The following is an 18,369-nucleotide window of genomic DNA, read 5'->3' as shown; positions in this document are numbered from 1 at the left end:
ACTTTTCTAAATGATTTTCCAATGCATTTGTGCCTTCTCCTGGGAAGCAGCAGCGTAGCTGTGCCTCTGTCCCCAGACCCTTTGTGAAGTGTCACCACTGATGTTTGGCACTGATTCTGGGGAGAAAAGCAGTTGGTTAAATAAAAAGTGTGTGGATTGCAGTCTTCTGCCCTCAGTGGGATTTAAACATCTCTGTGTGTTGCTCTTTTGTATCCCTGAAGGCATCTAAAATGCGTTCTGGAAGAGCAAAGGCTTCTGCTTGATTTTACGTTGGAAATTTCGATTTAGCTCTGACCTTCTCTTCCATGCAAGACTTTGACAAAAGTCGATCGAGGCTAAAACCTCACTTTTCCATCTTCTACGCTTCTTCCAAATACAAGGTGTTGAGAGAATTCCTCAAACACATGGACAAGACTGGAGATGACCGAGAAACCCTTGGTTATTCAAGGCAAGAAGGAAGGAAAGTGATGATGAATTTGTGCCGTAGCCAGATGTGTTCAAACAATGATCCCGATAGAAAACAATGATGTTTCACCGGCAAGAGTCCTGTGATGTTCATGAAAGTGAGTCTGAAAAGCAAGGGCAACTGACAGCTATCAAGAAAGCCAACCGTGCCCTGGGCTGCATCCAGAGCAGCGTGGGCAGCAGGTCAAGGGAGGGGATTCTGCCCCTCTGCTCTGCTCTCCTGAGACCCCCCCCCGGAATACCACATTCAGCTCTGGAGCGGGGCCAGAGGAGGCCACGGAGATGACGTGAGGGCTGGAGCACCTCTGCTATGGAGACAGGCTGGGAGAGTTGGGACTGTTCAGCCTGGAGAAGAGAAGGCTCCGGGGAGGCCTTCCAGCAGCCTTCCAGTACCTGAAGGGGCTCCAAGAAAGCTGGAGAGGGGCTTTGGACACGGGTGTGGAGTGACAGGACACGGGACAATGGGTTTGAACTGAAAGAGGAGAGATTTCCATGAGATCTAAGGCAGAAATTCTTCCCTCTGAGGGTGGTGAGGCACTGGAGCAGGTTGCCCAGAGAATTTGTGGCTGCCCCATCCCTGGCAGTGTTCAAGGCCAGGTTGGATGGGGCTTTGGGCAACCTGGTGTAGTGGAGGGTGTCCCTGCCCATGGCAGGGGGGTTGGAACTGGATGGTCTTTGAGGTCCCTTCCAACCCAAACCAGTCTGTGATTCTATAAATGTAAACCAAATAGCCAGATCTTGGTCACGCACACGTTCCTTCACACCGCTGTAGGTGACAGCTCTTATCTTCAGAGCGTTGCAAATTCCCCGTACGCCGAAGGCTTCCCATTTCCTGGGCCCAACCCTGGCTGAGTCCTCTCTCAGCGGCGCTGATGGGCGCTTTGCTGCCGAGCTCCAGACTTCCCAGTAAGTCTTTTACATGCACAGGGACTCATTAGTCTCCATAACGACACCCAGTTTGTAAATGGTGCCTTGAAGCCGTGAAAGGTGGGATTTGGGATAGCACTGTAGCGCAGTAGGTACAGAAGCTCTTGGTAGAGCAGCGCTGGAATAATTTCCCTGCCAATTACAGGAGGAACAAGCTGCAGCTTTATGACCAGAGGCTGTCCAGAGGTGCACATTTCTTTTATGCTGTCTCTTGCAGGAAAGCATAATTTACACCTCAATGTGCACATTTCTCTTTTTCATCTCCGCGCCTCCAAAGCACAAGGTGGTTTTGTTTTCTTGCCCAGGAGCTTTTACTGGTTGCCAAAGCCATCTTTCTGAAAGCGTAATAATTTCAGCACGTTATTTGATGGCCACAAGGCCCCTTTAGAAATCCGTGGTGTTATGGAAGCTGCTGTTTGATCCATGAAACAAGCCAAAGAAAAACTATCAGAAGATCAATCCCGAGAGGTGCAAAATACCCAACTAGCTCAGGATCTGCCAGAGCTACTCTCCGGCTTTGCTTTTTTTTTTTTTTTTTGAGATGAGCAAGAATCAGTTTTGTAACCCAAAATGTACTGCTTTCCATCCTGAGAGAAGCAGAGGAATTAGGTGTGATTTTGTGTTATAAAAGAGCTGAATAGCCATGTTTTTATGGGATTTCTCTCATTAACAGCAGCTCTTGAAACATTTTTGTCGGCCAACAAAGATCTGAGCTTTGGGGACGTCTAAAATCCTTATGCTTCACCCCAAAGTGCAGGGGAAAATTCTCCCTTGATTTGGGATTCTCTCTTTGGGGAAATTCTCCCTTGATTTCTGGAGAGGCAGATATGTTTAATCCCTGTGAAATTCCCTTTATTATGAACGAGAGACACTGCTTGAAGGTGTTAGAAAAGGTGTCTGGAATTGAACAAGAAGAAAATCAAGGGAATGTTTTGAAAAAGCCGCTTTGCTCGCGTGACGTGGAGGTGGTCCTGGCTCGAATCACTGGAAAAGCGTTGGGGGAACCTGAGCACCCTCTGAAACAGCAGAAACCAGAGAGAAAAGTAGTTTTAAAGATAATAATTAAAACCCCAACAGCTTATTGCCAATGTCCATGGTTTCAGCGTTGCATTTGGACAAAAAGGAGCCTGCGGCAGCAAAGCGAGGTTTGAGGGGGGCTGCTTGCCTTGTGCTGTGCTGCATGGTCAAGACAACTGGGCAAGCTCTTCTCTTTCTTTATTTTTTATTCTTATTTCTTATATTTCCTCTTTGGCTTCACCAGTTCTCTGTTCACAGGTCCCTGGGGAAGTCGTTAACACCCTGTGTGGATACAGGACGCTCGACAAAGAGGTGATGTTGGCTTTTTGCTTCATACGTACCGAGATTTGCTTCTCCTTCCCCAAACCCCCTAAAATGAGCTGGTCATCTGTTGGTGAGCTCTGCCCCACCAAGGATGACTGTTACTGCAGCTATGTAGAAATTCATTTTTATTGCTTTTCCCTGACGTCCCAGGGTGTCGCTCAGGCTGGCAGAGCACGGGCAGGCTCGTGATACGGTTGGGTAGTCCCTGCAACGTTTGGCGTGGCCTTTCTGAGAGCAACGAGCTCTCTCCTGGATCAGCCCTGGGAAATGCTGCTCCTGAATTGTGTTTTCAGGCTCGGTGGTAGGAGAGAAGCTGATTTTGAGGCCTTCAGGGATGACTGCAGGGCTATATCGCGGCAGAGAGCTGCAGTATCTCTGTGCATGTGGTCCATAGCTCCCAGGGATGGTTTATTTTGGCAAGAAAAGCCAGGGAAAGGTGCAATCTAAGAAATCAATTCCCAAACACTTCTCCTGCAACGCTTCTCCTTTGGCCTGCAAGAAGGAGTGAATGCAAGAAATAATATCAACCCCCCCAAACCAACCATCTCACTGAAAACCATGACTCCTCTCTCTGCTCTGGTTCCAGCGCCTGGAGCTGCTCAACGTCATCCACGTGCGAGGCTGCATCCACGCCGTCGGGCTCTGGCTCAAAGACAACTTCGAGGCCACTTTGGGCATCGTTTGCTCCCTCCTGCTTCCACAGGTACGTGGTGGATCTGCTCAGCATCCCCTTGGCTTCTTTCACTGTGCTGGAGGAGGAAAAGAATTCATTTTTAGTTATTTCTTTTTTTCCCTCCGTTTACCTCTGAGATTTGTGTCTTGGGTGGCGAACATCACAGCTCTTTCTAGAGCATCTTTAGCAAAATTCACAATTTACGGCTGCGGTGCTGGTTGTCTCGTAACGCGCTCCCGAAATCTAATTATTGATCAAGTAATAGCAGCTAAAAGCGAGGCATGCATATGTTAGCACAGCAAATCCTTTTCAGGTTTGTTTTTACAGCTCTCTTCAAATAGAGCATAAATATTAACCAAAAGAAACCATAATCGTAAATTTAGCAGAATTTGCCATGCCTCATGGAATTAATTTCCCATTAGCGATGCCTGAGGATCCAAGCAACTTTCCAGCACAGGTAATTAAGCTCTTCATCACAGATGCTCGATACGGAGAGAAATTTTGGGTTGCAGCTTTGCAATACTGTTGGCACTGTGCTAGCAAGGAGCTGAATCTCTCTCTTAGATCTTTCCAGAATTACTTTTGACAAAACTTTGATGATTTAGGGTTGATTTGATTCTTTTTCTTTTATTCTTTCCGAGACTCACGAGCAAAAGCTTTCTTATTTGCTCATTGGATATAACATTGGGTTTGCTGCTGGAGGTATTTGGTGATGCTTTCCAGATATGGGGTTTTCTTTAAATAGGAATGAAATTGTTTTATTTTTTAATGTGTTTCTGTTTGCAGTGAAAGGTAGAATAGTGGCTGAACAAAGCAGAAGCTGTTGGGCAAATACGTGGCGTGTCGAGCTAATTTTTCAAAGGATGCACTTTCCTCTTGAGCTCTCAGATGGTCCAAATGGTAAAAACAAGACAGGGGAGCAGTTTGTGCCCAATCCCAGCTGTGACACTCCGCGTTTCTAAAGCATCCAAAGCATGCAGATGAGCAGTGGACTTCTGCTGTGCTGCCACCAGGAAACGTAACGGGCACAGAAATGGGGTGAGAAAGTGCTGTAACGGAGGCGACCGCTTCCATCTGCCTCGCGGGATGCCGAGAGCCCATTACAGGAGCTGCCTGTTGCGTTGCCCATTAACCTGCCAACGTGATGCTCTTAATTGGGAAGGATGGGGAGGAAAACCAGAGATGGCAATAAGGATTGCTGAGCCTTGATGAGTATCAAGTGCTTTTGAGCAAGCGTTGTGATTTTTCTGGCATGCCGTTAAATGCTCTTCAGATGAAGAACCTCGTTCTTCCCATCTGCTCATGATTTCCAGGTTTTAAATATAAATCGGATTTGATTCTGTCAAGTTTTGGAGGGAATTAAGTTATAAATGGCCATCTGTGTTGCCAGGAGCTGTCAGCTCAGAAACAGCTTCATCCCCAGCATCTGCCAGCAGAAAGCTGGAGCAAGAATATTGTCCTTGAATTGCTGATCCAAGCGAGGGGGAAGGGTTGGCACCGTTGACACGGGGAGGTGACAGTGCCTTGAACTTTGGGAAGAGTGAACATATTGACCTATCCCATCTTTGATCCTTGGGTGTTTGTCATGTCCTGCACAGGACACGTGCCTCACTGGAAAACTCACAGGATGCTGGGGAGAAGGTTGGGACCGTGATCCACATCCTGAGTCCAGCTTTGGGTTTTGCACAATTTTCCTCAAAGTGTTGCTCTTCCTTAGGGTCAAACTTCAGCCTCAGCTATGACGGTGAGCAGCTCAAGGGCTCAAAGTTTGGAGATGTTCATCATCCGAGGGCCCAAGATTTGTGCTTGGATTTGGGATAAGCAACTGGCTCTTCTTGTGCAGAAAGATGGACCCAAGAAAAGTTTTGGCTGACGTAGAGCACCCACGGAGCTTGGGCAGTTATTGCTCTCAGTGCTGTCTTTCCATCGTGCTCAAATACGGGAAACCATCAGATTTTGGCTTTCTATCATGCGGGAAGTTACTGAAGTTTTAAGTTTTCTCTGCTTTCCTCCAAATATCTGTGCAAGAGGCCGAGGGCACGGGGTGGGCTGCTTGGCTTTGCTTTCTCACACGTGCGGGCGTCTGTCTGGTTGGGTTCAGGGAAGCTGGAAATCTGCTGGGTCCTGTTGGGTGTTGAACTGATGGAATGGGTGAGGAGACAGGGAAAAACCCTGCCTGGGTACGTCACCGCGCAGCAGCCAGCCTCTCTCCTGCCTGGTCCAAGGGAGAGAGAGTTTGTCATTTTATGATTGCTCTTAAATCATGCCTGTCTCTGCCTTTTTTAAGTGAGCCATCAAGCAATGGGGGAAAAAAAAAATCCCATTTTAGGAGTGTTCATTTGTCTTTCTCCATTCAGAGCGAAGCATAAATGCACCAACTCAATTATTTTTCTGCCTTTTCAGAGTACCTTTAATTCTCTTTTTTTTTTAATTTCCCCATGTTTCATTCTCCAGTAGCAATCTCATCTCCTTGCCCTTCTCCTCAGCCAAGCTACAGACCGAGGCCAAACCGTGATGCATTTCCCATCACTCTCCAAAAGACGTTTTAATTTAGTCGCTGGCAAATCTGCGTTGAGGCCTCGTACTACTTGTGTTTAATTATGAAGCAACCCCAGATCTTTCAGCAGGTGCAGCAAAGCACATAAATTTGTTTTATACTGGCTGCATCCCTGCTTTCCTTGCCTCTAGCAAGATTATCCAAGACATTTACAGCGTGCATAAAATGCATTTCTAGTCAAAATAAGCCAAATAACCTCGTGCGTTGCTCTTTCCCTTTTTCCATGCCCCTCTGCTCTTCCAGCAGCTTTTATATGGACCTCAGGGAAAGCATCTTCAACATTTCCATTCCCATGTCTTTGCAGGGGATGTTTTCTTGATGGTATTTCATCCTCCTTAGCAAGGTGCAGACATAGCAACTGTAACAAGGTAGAAAAAAGTGCATAAGAAACCCTTTTTTCTCCATCCTAAAGAAGCAGAAAGTGGCACAAGCCCAATTAAAAAGAAAAAAAATCTCTGCAAGTTCACTGCTGAGGGTTAATATCTATCGACTCGGTGGTAAATTGTTGCTACCTCCATTTCACTTTGATATTTCATCAGTCTCCAAAGCTTGTCAGGAGCAGCTACAGAGTAACAGGGCATCAGTGCAGAGGCAGATTTTCCCTCCTAAGAGTATAAATCCATAAGATTGACTATTTAAATCCTCTAAAATGTCACGTTAAACTTGCAACGTGCATTTTGCAGGTTGGCATCTTCGTCTCTTGGTGCCAGGAATGTTAAATGTTTCTTTGTCCAAAGGGCTTTGTCTTGTCAAAGTTCCCTTTTTCTGTTCAAGATTAATTTGTATTTTCTTTGCTTTTTAATATCTCAGTTGCTCCAGGGGCTGGAAGGCGGCACGTTCTCAAGGGGCTGGTGCGTACTTCATGTGGTAGAAAAGGAGAATAAAAGATTTTTTTTTCCATCTGCTGTCCATGACCTCTACGAGAACCTGGTCTATAAATACCAATTTATGGAAGGAAAAGCCAATAAAAGTTAAATGCTTGCCTTTTACTTGATTAGCTCTGGGAAAGCTTGAAATGATTCAACTCTTTAACATGATCCAGCCCTACAGTTGCCCAAACGAGCGAGAACCTCCGGAGCCGGGCGCACGCCTGCGCAGCAGGTGATGACGTTTGCATGGAAAAGGGGTCTCTTGCAGAAGGTTTTGCTCGCAGAAGACCCTCATTGGGCTGAGGGATTATTTTCTCCATGGCCAGAGTTGGTTTTGTCAGGACCGTGATGCAGCTGGATGTAGTCAATCATGCTGTTGAGGGTCCAAAAATTTTCCGTCCTTAATTTTTGCCCTTGTTAAGCAAAAGCCAAATTGTGCCGTGCGTGTTTGATTGCCCAGGAAAATGCGACTGGAGGAGCTGAGCTCCTTTCGAGTGCTCTGCAAGAGCCCAAAACACAACTTTTCCACCCCGAGTCAAGCCACTGATCTCATGCACGTGCACACATGTGTATGCACACCCCTAAGGGAAGACATCCATGGTTTTCCAGATCTCTTTCTTCTTGGATAATAATGTGAAAACGAGTGTTTGAGCCGTTTCCTTCTTTGCTTCCAAAAATGTTCCTGACTCTGAGCTCCTTTTGCCAGACGTGGAAGAGATGAGCTATCAATCAACGAGCGTTTCCTGGTGAGGAGGAATACTGCAATTAGATCTTGGCCGGATCAGCCACCTCGAGACCTATTCCTAACGCAAAACTGTTTAATCCGAAAGAACAGGTGGAGCCTCTACGAGACAGTGAGCAAAGCTGGGGCTTGGCGAGGATGGAGCTGAGCACCAAAGAGCCTCGTAATAAATCTTACAGCAAACCTTGGGTTTTGAAGGAGAGAGCAAGCGTTGAGCTCGAGAAGTGCTTATCTAAGATGGATCGCGCTGGAGAACCAGGATGCTTTGGTGCCACCACAAAAAAGAGTGGAGAAGAGGCGCTGAAACCACCGGGCCGTGTATTTCTGATCTCTTCTGGATATAAAAACAACTCTTCCTGCCTTGGAGTAATAGCAGTGGATGAAGCAAAATTCTTGCTGTGTCAGGGGCAACTATTTAATTTCTGGAGCACTGAGTCAGGAACAGGAGCAGGATGGTGTCCTTGCTCAGCCAGATGGGCCAACACCCGTAGCTTAATCACGTTACAGCACCAGGTTATAGTTAGTGTCACCATTCTAAGTTGGCTGGAAATAATTGCCAGCTCAGGGGCAAAATAACGGGGGTTTTAATTTGATTTTTAAGCTTTTGCTGTTTTGTGTAGAGAAAACTCAAGGGTCTTCCAGGAGCAGGGACTTGCTGGGAACCTTCAGGGATTAAACGAGCATCTATAATTGGAGCTTAAACCAGAAAAACAATCCGACTGCCCTTGCCTGGCTGCGTGTCCCCACATGCTTTTCCTGGGACAGGGAGGTCCCTCTCCTGGGGACTCCCGGGGACAGGAGAAATACAAACAAGGGGGTTGATTAAGGAGCGCGGGAGGATGTGAAAAGCTGCAAGTGATGAAGGGTTTTTATTTCCCCGTCCTCCCAGGTGGCTCATAAACATCACACAGCCCTGGGAGTCCGACACAAAATCCCTGAGGATTTGTGCTTTGGTGCACTTCTTTTTTTTTTTTCCTATGATGGACATAAATGTCCTTTAGCTGCTTCGGATGGGTTGGATGGAACAATTTATGGCTGGCCCTCGCTGACAGCAGACGTCCCACTTCGACTTTTCCTGGTTGGAAACAAAGACATAGAAGTTTCTTACCCTAAATTGAGTGGGTTTGGGACAGATTTCAGCTGTCCCTTTCCAAGGGATTCCCAAGGCGCTGCTGAGAGATGGAGATAAAGGTCTTCAGCGTGAAATGCTGAATTGGATCAGCTCAAGGCCACCGAGCTGCGACTGGGAGGAGCTCAAGAGACAGGAAATGGCAGCGGACGTCCACCACCCGTTCTGTTTTGCTGCGCATTTAGATATGTACCGTGTTCAGCTCTGGGGTCCCAACATCAGAAGGACACGGAGCTGTTGGAGCGGGGCCAGAGGAGGCCACGGAGACGATGCGAGGGCTGGAGCACCTCTGCTCTGGAGACAGGCTGAGAGAGTTGGGGCTGTTCAGCCTGGAGAAGAGAAGGCTCCGGGGAGACCTTCCAGCACCTTCCAGTGCCTAAAGGGGCTCCAAGAAAGCCGGAGAGGGGCTTCGGACAAGGGTGTGGAGTGACAGGACACGGGACAATGGCTTTAAATTGACAGAGGGGAGATTTCCATGAGATCTAAGGCAGAAATTCTTCCCCATGAGGGTGGTGAGGCACTGGACCAGGTTTCCCAGAGAAGCTGTGGCTGCCCCATCCCTGGAAGTGTTCAAGGCCAGGTTGGATGAGGCTTTGAGCAACCTGGTGCAGGGAAAGGTGTCCCTGCCCATGGCAAGGGGGTTGGAGCTGGATGATCTCTGAGGTCCCTTGCAATCCAAACCATTCCATGATTCTGTAGTTAACTTTTTCTTCAAAAAAAACCCCAACACAACAAACCAAAAACCAAAGCAACGGGATATCCCCTTCCTGGTGCAACATCGTGTGCTTAGTGGGTAAAAATACATTAATCCAGATATCTGCATGGCCACAGTGATTATCGTTGCTTCTAATGATGATGCTTATTTTTGCAAAGTTTCCATTCTTGCTTCGTGCTCAAGGAGGCCGGGGAGGAAAACCCACGTGAAGGGAGAGATGCAGGAAGGATGCACTCGTGGGAGCCTTTGTGGTCTCCCTCCTGCGGTGTCTGGCCGCGGAAGCGAGGCAGTGATTCCCAAATACCACCATCTGCAGGGTGGTTTTCTCCATAGCTGTCACCACAGGGGATGCCTGACTTTGGGTGCCACCAAATTACAAATAGCATGAGCAATGCAAACAGCAATACATTCATTGAAAAAAAAAAAATCTATTTTTATATAAAATCATATTGTGGCTTTCCAGTGGGTCTGCATACTTTAGCGATTCCTCCAAGATTTAGGGGGGTGAAGTCAGGGAGAAAAGCAGCTTTTTGATTTTTTTTTAACATCATCTTTGGTACATTTTGTTAACACGCTCCTCTGCAATAACGCCTTCCTTCATGTTGCAACGCAATAAAATCAGCGCTCACGTTAGAAATCTCTTTATTTCTGCAAAACATAGTGCCCTTGGTGCCGGGGATATTGAATGCATCTATATTCCTGACAGCTTTTTCTCCTTTCATTAAGTGAAAGAGGATATTTAGAGGTGAGCTGGAGAGGAAGCTGGTTCATAACTCAAGGAGAGCCAAGGCTGGGGGATGGAGGCTGCTGATTGAGGACTTGGGGTAATTTTATTTCGCTCCAGAAATCCCCAGTTTAACCAGGCTGCCGCGTCCCGCGGTACTCGGATGTCGCATCGCTGTCGGGAGGAGAGGAGCAGGAGGGATGATGGCCCCGAACCTGGCTGGTTCAGCGGAGTTACATCCATTTGCATTCGATTTCTTGTGAACACAAATCTTTTCTGAATGACTGTTTGGTTTAGGAAGGAAAAAAAAATTACACGCCTGCCTTCAAATTTGTCGTTCCAAAGGGTTTTGTTTGCTTGGGCCTTTCACCGTATCCGCAGTGGGATTTTAATCTGCCCGGTGATGACATGCTAATAGAAGTAAATAATGCTAAAGCTTGACATACATTTAAATATGACTTAAAAACTTTTTAAATCCTTAAAGGCTCAGCTGTTGAATATGGATTAGCACAATCTTATTATCCGGATCTGCATGGGAGAGGTTGCTCTGGGCTCTCCCTGCAGTTCGTGGAAAGATGGAGCCATCTCCAAGCATCATCCATCCAGCCTTGGCCTCCTGCATCCCTGCCTGGAGGTTTCTGCAGCTTCTGGGGACCAAAGAGGGGTTGGATATGGGATGGGAGAGCAGGACTCCAGCTGGCATTTCCATGACGAAGGCTTTGGGTTTGTTATTTTTTATTATTTTTACTTCTCCGCCAAAAGCAAGCTCCCTCACAGGTGATGGTGAGGTTGCACAGCCTGATGTGCACGTTCTCGTGGCACAAATGCATCTCGCACGATTTGAGACTGAGTCAGGGATGAATGCTCGTGGGCTGAAATCATTTTGTAGAGTATTTGGGAAGTTGTTGCCTGCTGAGACAGATACATAATACGCAGCGCGGCAGTGAATATCTTGAGGGCAACAGGGAGCTACACAGATACATACACAAAAATTACTGGGGCTGTAAGATATCCTGATTTCAGGCTGTTTGGATAACAAAAGGAGATGCTGAGATGTTTCCAGACTTCAGTTTTTCTTTCAGCATCTGCATTTGTCTTTCCCAGCAAAGAACCCCAATGGTGCGAATCCAGTGTTTCTGTAAATCCCGCGATCGGGAAAGCCCTGACAGCCGTAGCCACGCAGCAGCCTCTGGCATCTCATCTGGGGTTTTTTGGTGATTAATCCTCTTGTCAGTAATTAGGTGGAACGTCAAATAATCAGGATGCTCTTTGAGGATCAGTGGGTGCAATTAGGAAAGTGGAAACGGGGCAAGTGCCAACTGAGGGCTTCAAGGAAAGACTCTCCGTGTCGGGAGGGCATCGCAAGGGAAGTGGTCTTCCACTTCTTCTGACTTGGTGAAGGAAGAGCTGTCGATCCAGAGGGTTCCCCATGGGATCCACCTACAAGTGAATTTAGGAAGCAAAAAAAAAAAGAACATTGAGCTCTTTTGGGGCAGCTTTTGACAAGGTGCAAGCCGACGGTGGGGTATTTCTCTGTCTCCAAAAGATAAATTAATAAACTCCCATGTTTGCCTGTTCGCTTTCAGCTCGCTGGGCAATCACTTACCTCGTTTTCTTCTGCCCTGTTGAGTTTTCACCTCCAGTTTCTCCAATTTCCTCGCTGGGCAAATACTTTTCCCTTTCCACTATGGGATAAGACGGTCTCTAATTTAAGATGCGTTACAGCCCTTTGCTCCCATCCCCATTTATCTTTTAATGTTCCCACTTTCTAGACTATTTAATGGATCGATTAGAACCCAGAGAAATGATTAATAATGTTTTTCAGCTCCAAAACCAACCCGCCACGATAGCGCGGGAGATTCCAGCTGATGGATGGTATGGATGCAACTGGATTATTTATTGACTTTTTGGTGCAAGGAATGGTTATGTAGAAAAACGCATTAACTACCACCCTCGAACTTGAGAGGAAAAACCCCGAGGCTCAAGACGGTCTCGTCCTTCTCCATCCCATCTCGTGCTTTGAAAATATCTATAAAACTGCACTGTTTGTATCCTGGTGCCAACCCCAAAGTCTCTGGGGCTTAGAGGGAATAAACCTTATTTCCAAGGATCAGTAGTTGAGGTGGGTAAAGGGTTAGTAGAAAAGACACAGCTTGTGCTGAAAACGCTCTGATTGCCACCGTGCCCGACATTCTGATTGCCACCGTGCCCGACGTTCTGATTGCCACCGTGCCCGATGTTCTGATTGAATGCCACCATGCCCCTCGTCAGTGTCTGGTCTGCAAATAGCTCCTCGCGACGGTTTATTGCCTAATCCGTGCCCTCACTGGCGCCTTGCTCGTGGCCACCGCGGTGTGGCACTACAAAGGAAACATCAGGTGAAATCAAAGCACCGTGCTTGAACTCATGCACCGATGAAAATGCTTTTTTCCTCCTTCTCCTACAGATTTAAAGAGTTTGTTTTTTTTTTTATTCCCTGACAGCCAGCAGGGAAATGGGAAATGATGTGTGTGGCACCATCCACGCGGCGATATCTTAATTTTAGGAAGAGCCTGAACCTCTGCTGCTCTCTTTGCAGTGCTCGTGGTGACGTCCAGCTAATCCCCATCCCGCTGTCACAGCTGACGTGGGAAGTCGCGAGATGGACGTGGGAAGCCACGAGATGGATGTGGCCGTTAACGAGTTTAGTAACAAGCCTGCTGCTTTGGCAGAAGATTTTACGGGCTGTTGTCCTCTCTTGTCTCGTGGCCAGGTTTGGAAGTTCAGGTGACAGCATCCCTTGCAGGAGAAGACCTTTTGGAAGGATTTGCATGACCACGGTGGCTCTAACGCTCATGTTTTGCAGGTGATGGGCCTCGTGATGGCTTGGCTGTATTGGCAAAAGCTCAACGAGATCTACTCCAAGTTGGACACCGTTGACTTCAGGATCCTGGAGACGCGGGATTTCAGCTTCGGGGCGGTGGATCTGAGCGGCGCAGGCTGGTGCTGGTGCTTGCCCAAGGAAGGGGGCTACATTCCCGTCAATGCTGAAGAGGAGGAAGACAAGGAGGAAGGTGCCGTCTGCCACAGCAAAGTGTGAGAAGGTGGAGGACTGAAAGGCAGCTTGGAGCAAAGCTCTTAGGGAGGCGGCGGATGTTGGATGTGGAAATAACATGATTTATCTTCTCAGGTTCAGGAGATACTTTGGGGGAAACTGTAAAGTAACACTGGAAGGTTATAAAAAACTGCAATGCGCCGTGCGGGCACGTGAGCTCCCCAGGGTCCTTTTACTACTTTGGTGTTTTGAAGTGTTTGTACATCTCTTTTTTGGGTTTTTTAGGGTTTTTTTACATAATAAATGTGACTTTTGTTGGGTTTTGCAAAGTTGCTTCCACTCACTGCATGCCGGTCAGGTCATCGGGGAGGGAAGTGGTGCTGTCATCGTTGCACTATGGGTTATCTTTATATTTAGCCTGATCTCCTGAAAAATAGTGGTGGTATGGTAGATCCCAAGATGTGCCCAGATCCTAGAAAGACAAAAAATGGAACTTGTTCTGCAGGGCCTTTCCAAAAGGTTTTCCCAGGAACCAAATTCCCAGGGAGGCACCAACTTGCACCTCCTGGAGCAAGACGGATGTTTGGTCAAGGCCTGTGCAGGGGGAAAGCACCCATTTCTGAAGGTTTCCAGCTCTTTCCCGTGAAGTGTGGCTTCAGTTTTTATCCCCAGGCAAGGAAAAGGAGAGCCCAGCAATTTTAAAAACGAAGGCGACTTTGCTGTGGCAATGTGATTCCTCCTGGGATGCTGGTAACTCCCCTCTGCTGGAGACCAACCTCTGATGAGCAGGTAAGGAATTACCTTATGATAGAAATATTTATTTTTTAGTACAATGACTTGATGATCAAGATGGCAATTCCCTCCTGCATCACTCAGGGTAAGAGAGCAGCGCTGAGGAGAAGGACTTGGGGGTCCTGGGTAATGAGAAGCTCACCATGAGCCGGCACCGTGTGCTGGCAGCCCAGAAAGCCAACTGTGTCCTGGGCTGCACCCAGAGCAGCGTGGGCAGCAGGTCCAGGGAGGGGATTCTGCCCCTCTGCTCTGCTCTCCTGAGACCCCCCCTGCAGTGCTGCCTTCAGCTCTGGGGGCCCCAACACAAGAAGGACACGGAGCTGTGGGAGCGGGGCCAGAGGAGGCCACAGAGATGATCCGAGGGCTGGAGCACCTCTGTATGGAGACAGGCTGGGAGAGTTGGGGCTGTTCAGCCTGGAGAAGAGAAGGCTCCGGGGAGACCTTCCAGCACCTTCCAGTGCTAAAGGGGCTCCAAGAAAGCTGGAGAGGGGCTTAGGACAAGGGTGTGTAGTGACAGGACACGAGGCAATGGCTTTAAACTGAAAGAGGGGAGATTTCCATGAGATAGAAGGAAGAAATTCTTCCCTCTGAGGGTGGTGAGGCACTGGACCAGGTTTCCCAGAGATGCTGTGGCTGCCCCATCCCTGGCAGTGTTCCAGGCCAGGTTGGATGGGGCTTTGGGCAACTTGATGTAGTGGAGGGTGTCCCTGCCCATGGCAGGGGGGTTGGAACTGGATGGTCTTGAAGGTCCCTTCCAACCCAAACCATTCTGTGATTCTCTGATATGGGAATTAAACAGCCGACGTGTGTCACATCCCGCCCTGAACCAGTCAGTTGAGCTGCGTTGGGAAACAAGCTCGCAGAGGGAAACCTTGAGTGAGATGAATTGCAAAAATACGAGTGTGGTTTTATCAAAAAAAAAAAAACAAAACCAAAAAGTGGTGGAATCCTCTGCAAATCTCCCCGGGGTGCTCTGCTCCGGGCTCAGCAATAACCTTCCGACGGCAAAGCTTCCCCCGCTGCCGTGAGCCAAACGCAGAGGAGGGAGCACAGATCAGGGACCTGTTTTCTCTCCAGATGTACCAAAATCCTGCAGGGACCCCGGGATGGCTGTAGTCGCTGCGTCCATCAAGCCAGAGGAATCACCTCAAAAGCAAAATGCTAATAATTACGGGGTTTTGGAGGCTGGAGGTGACTTCGTTTATTTGGATGCAGGGAAAGGGTGAGCACTGGTGTGGGACTGCCGGGCTCTGTCTCCCTCTTCTGACTGATTCCAGGTTTTATTTTTTAACTAAAAGAGAAACAAACCTCAGCACAGGCCTGAAAAAACCCTTTTTGAACTGGTTTGTTGGGTTTTTTTCTGCAAATGACGTCAAAAATGGAGCTGTGAACCACGAGAGCTGAGCACTGGGGTTACTGGATTTTTCTTAAACAGTATGGACAAAATTGGGATGTGAGTTTGATTTTGTTTTTTGCAAGCAGAGAAGGTAAAACCTCCAGCCCAGGGAGATGGAGCGAGCACAATTATTTAGGGAATATCTCAGAGTTGCTGCCTCCACCTGGGCAGCTCGTGGGCTCCAGGGATTTTGCTTTTCTTCCTTTCTCCCCCTCTCTCCAGGAAGTGTTTAGTGAAACCTTAAAAAACACAAACTGGCAAATTCAACCTGCTCATTGTTTTTCCATGTATTTGGAGGGAGAAAATTAATTTCTCTTATTTTTCTCTTTATTACAGGACGATGTAATGTGATGTCCGATGAGAGACAGGGAGAAGTCGATTCCTGAGCATCCGACTTCCCTATTCCCATGGACAGCTGGTCTGCAAACGCCTGGAAATCAGGAAGGGTAGAGTTAAGAAGAGCATGAAATCGTAAGTGTGCTTTGCAAAAGCTTTTCTCCACACTTACAAGCGTGCCCTGTAACTCTAAATCAAGGGGATGCTGATAATGTTCCCTAATTCCCCCTAAATTTTGCATCCTGAAATTGCTGCTGCCTTTGCTCCAGACCTGACCCGGCTACATGTGGAAGAGCAAATGTAAGAAAATGAAAGCTGGGAAGAAGAGATGAGAGGTGTTCCTCAGCAGCCGGTGTTGGGGCCGGTGCTGTTGAACATCTTTGTTAGTGACATGGACAGTGGGATCGAGTGCACCCTCAGCGAGTTTGCTGATGACACCAACTGTGTGGGGTGGTGGACACACTGGAGGGAAGGGATGCCATCCAGAGGGACCTGGACAGGCTGGAGAAGTGGGTCTGTGCAAACCTCATGAAGTTCAACAAGGCCAAGTGCAAGGTCCTGCACGTGGCTGGGGTAATCCCAAGCACAAGTACAGGCTGGGTGGGGAATGGATGGAGAGCAGCCCTGAGGAGAAGGACTTGGGGGTGTTGGGTGATAAGAAGCTCACCACGAGCCAGCACCGTGTGCTGGCAGCCCAGAAAGCCAACTGTGTCCTGGGTTGCACCCAGAGCAGCGTGGGCAGCAGGGCGAGGGAGGGGATTCTGCCCCTCTGCTCTGCTCTCCTGAGACCCCCCTGCAGTGCTGCCTTCAGCTCTGGGGTCCTCAACAGCAGAAGGACACGGAGCTGCTGGAGCGGGGCCAGAGGAGGCCACGGAGATGATGGGAGGGCTGAAGAACCTCTGCTATGGAGACAGGCTGGGAGAGTTGGGGCTGTTCAGCCTGGAGAAGAGAAGGCTCCAGGGAGACCTTCCAGCACCTTCCAGTACCTGAAGGGGCTCCAAGAAAGCTGGAGAGGGGCTTTGGACAAGGGAGTGGAGTGACAGGACATGGGGCAATGGCTTTAAACTGAAAGAGGGGAGATTTCCATGAGATCCAAGGAAGAAATTCTTCCCCATGAGGGTGGTGAGACACTGGCACAGGTTGCCCAGAGAAGCTGTGGCTGCCCCATCCCTGGCAGTGTTCAAGGTCAGGTTGGATGGGGCTTTGAGCAACCTGGTGTGGTGGAAGGTGTCCCTGCCCATGGCAGGGGGGTTGGAACTGGATGCTCTTTGAGGTCCCTTCCCACCCAAACCAGTCTGTGATTCTATAAGAAAATGGGAGCAGGGATAAAACATCAAACACGTTTTGCTTTGCTTCTGCCGAGACTCCGGACGCTGCCATCGAATAATCTCCCCAGAGGCGAGAGAAAAGCCCCGTTATGGGATGGCCTGAGAGCACAACCTCTCGTTTCCTGTTCCTCGTTCTTCTGCTTAATGACGCGGCCGCAGTGACGAGGTGCCGGGCGCCGCTTCGACGCGGGTTTATCGATGCCCCTGTTAAAAGGCTCGGCGGAGGCGAGCGGCCAGGCGTTAAACAGGAGCAGACAGCTCGGGAAGCAAAGCGGGCACACTCCCGCCACCGACAGCTTGGTTTTCATGAAATCAAATTTCCAGATGTTCGGAGCGTTAAAAAGCAAAACGTGGGAATTGCAAAATAATTCAGTGTGCAACTCATAAAAAAAAACGGACCCAAACTGTATTTAATGATCCTATCGTCCCCGGGGCTTTTAGGAGCTTTCTCACTGGTGGTGATGCTTCTTTGCACCTCCCTGGAAGAATTTCCTTCCATTCCTTCAGATCAAATGTAGATGATACTGCACAGAGCAGAAAACTAAAAGCAGTTGCCCTCCCAAATTCCTAACGATGGAGCCAAAACTGTTGGGAAAAGAAAACAAACCACAACAACCCCAGAAGACACAAAACTTTCAAGTTGGGGAGGGACAACTTGAATTTTCCTACGTCCTGGTGCTCTGATCTCTAGAGACCGTCGCTGCGCAAGAGCAGATCTCTGCTGGCTTGCACATCCCATCGTCTCCGGAGGTCTAATTGCATCCCGTGATGCCTTTCTGTTCCCAAAGTCAATCGGCGTCACCCAAAATACATTTTAACCTGGGAGCTACGGCACGCTTGGCAGTAGGCGTCAATACCATGGTTGCAGGAGCTGCTTTATCTCAAGGCAATCTGGGCTTCCGCACCCACCGGCACCCGTGACTTCACCCCGCAGCCCCGTCCTCCCATTCCCGAGCGTTTCGGGGGAGCTCGAGGTGAGTTTATTAAATGGTAAAACTTATTTTTGTGGAGCTGAGAGCTGGTGGGGGTAGTGGGGGTTAATTGGTAACGATAAGAGGGCTCTTTTGTTCCTGCCCTTGTTTCTAGAGCGCTTACAGGCATGTTCTCAAGTGGTTTGAGGCTGCATCGTGCCTTATATGCAAGGATTTGGGGGGGAAAAAATGCTTTATGAGTAAAAATTGAGAGGAAAAAAATCCCAGATTGTATGACTTTCATAAATCAGCCATAACAGGGATTGGAACTAGATGATCTTTAAGGTTCCTTCCAACCCAAACCCTTCTGTGATTCTCGAATCGATCAGGACCTTTCATTTTTCAGTGAATCTAACGGAATGGGGGTCTA

At 48.4% G+C, this 18,369-nt stretch overlaps 1 protein-coding gene across 1 annotated transcript in view; it reads left to right on the top strand.

Moving 5' to 3' along the window:
• The window catches only part of LOC104380328 (tetraspanin-15), a 44,448-nt gene extending 31,227 nt beyond the window's left edge, over positions 1 to 13,221 (top strand). Inside the window, exons 6-8 of the mRNA XM_086628159.1 lie at positions 2,668 to 2,721; positions 3,320 to 3,436; positions 12,988 to 13,221. Of these exons, the coding sequence (XP_086484285.1) occupies positions 2,668 to 2,721; positions 3,320 to 3,436; positions 12,988 to 13,221 (405 nt within the window). The remainder of the gene's footprint in view (positions 1 to 2,667; positions 2,722 to 3,319; positions 3,437 to 12,987) is intronic.
• Positions 13,222 to 18,369: the final 5,148 nt, after the last annotated feature.

Source organism: Tauraco erythrolophus, chromosome 29 (assembly GCF_009769465.1).
Source record: "Tauraco erythrolophus isolate bTauEry1 chromosome 29, bTauEry1.pri, whole genome shotgun sequence".
NCBI lineage: Eukaryota > Metazoa > Chordata > Aves > Musophagiformes > Musophagidae > Tauraco > Tauraco erythrolophus.
This window is presented reverse-complemented; position numbering and strand designations above follow the sequence as displayed.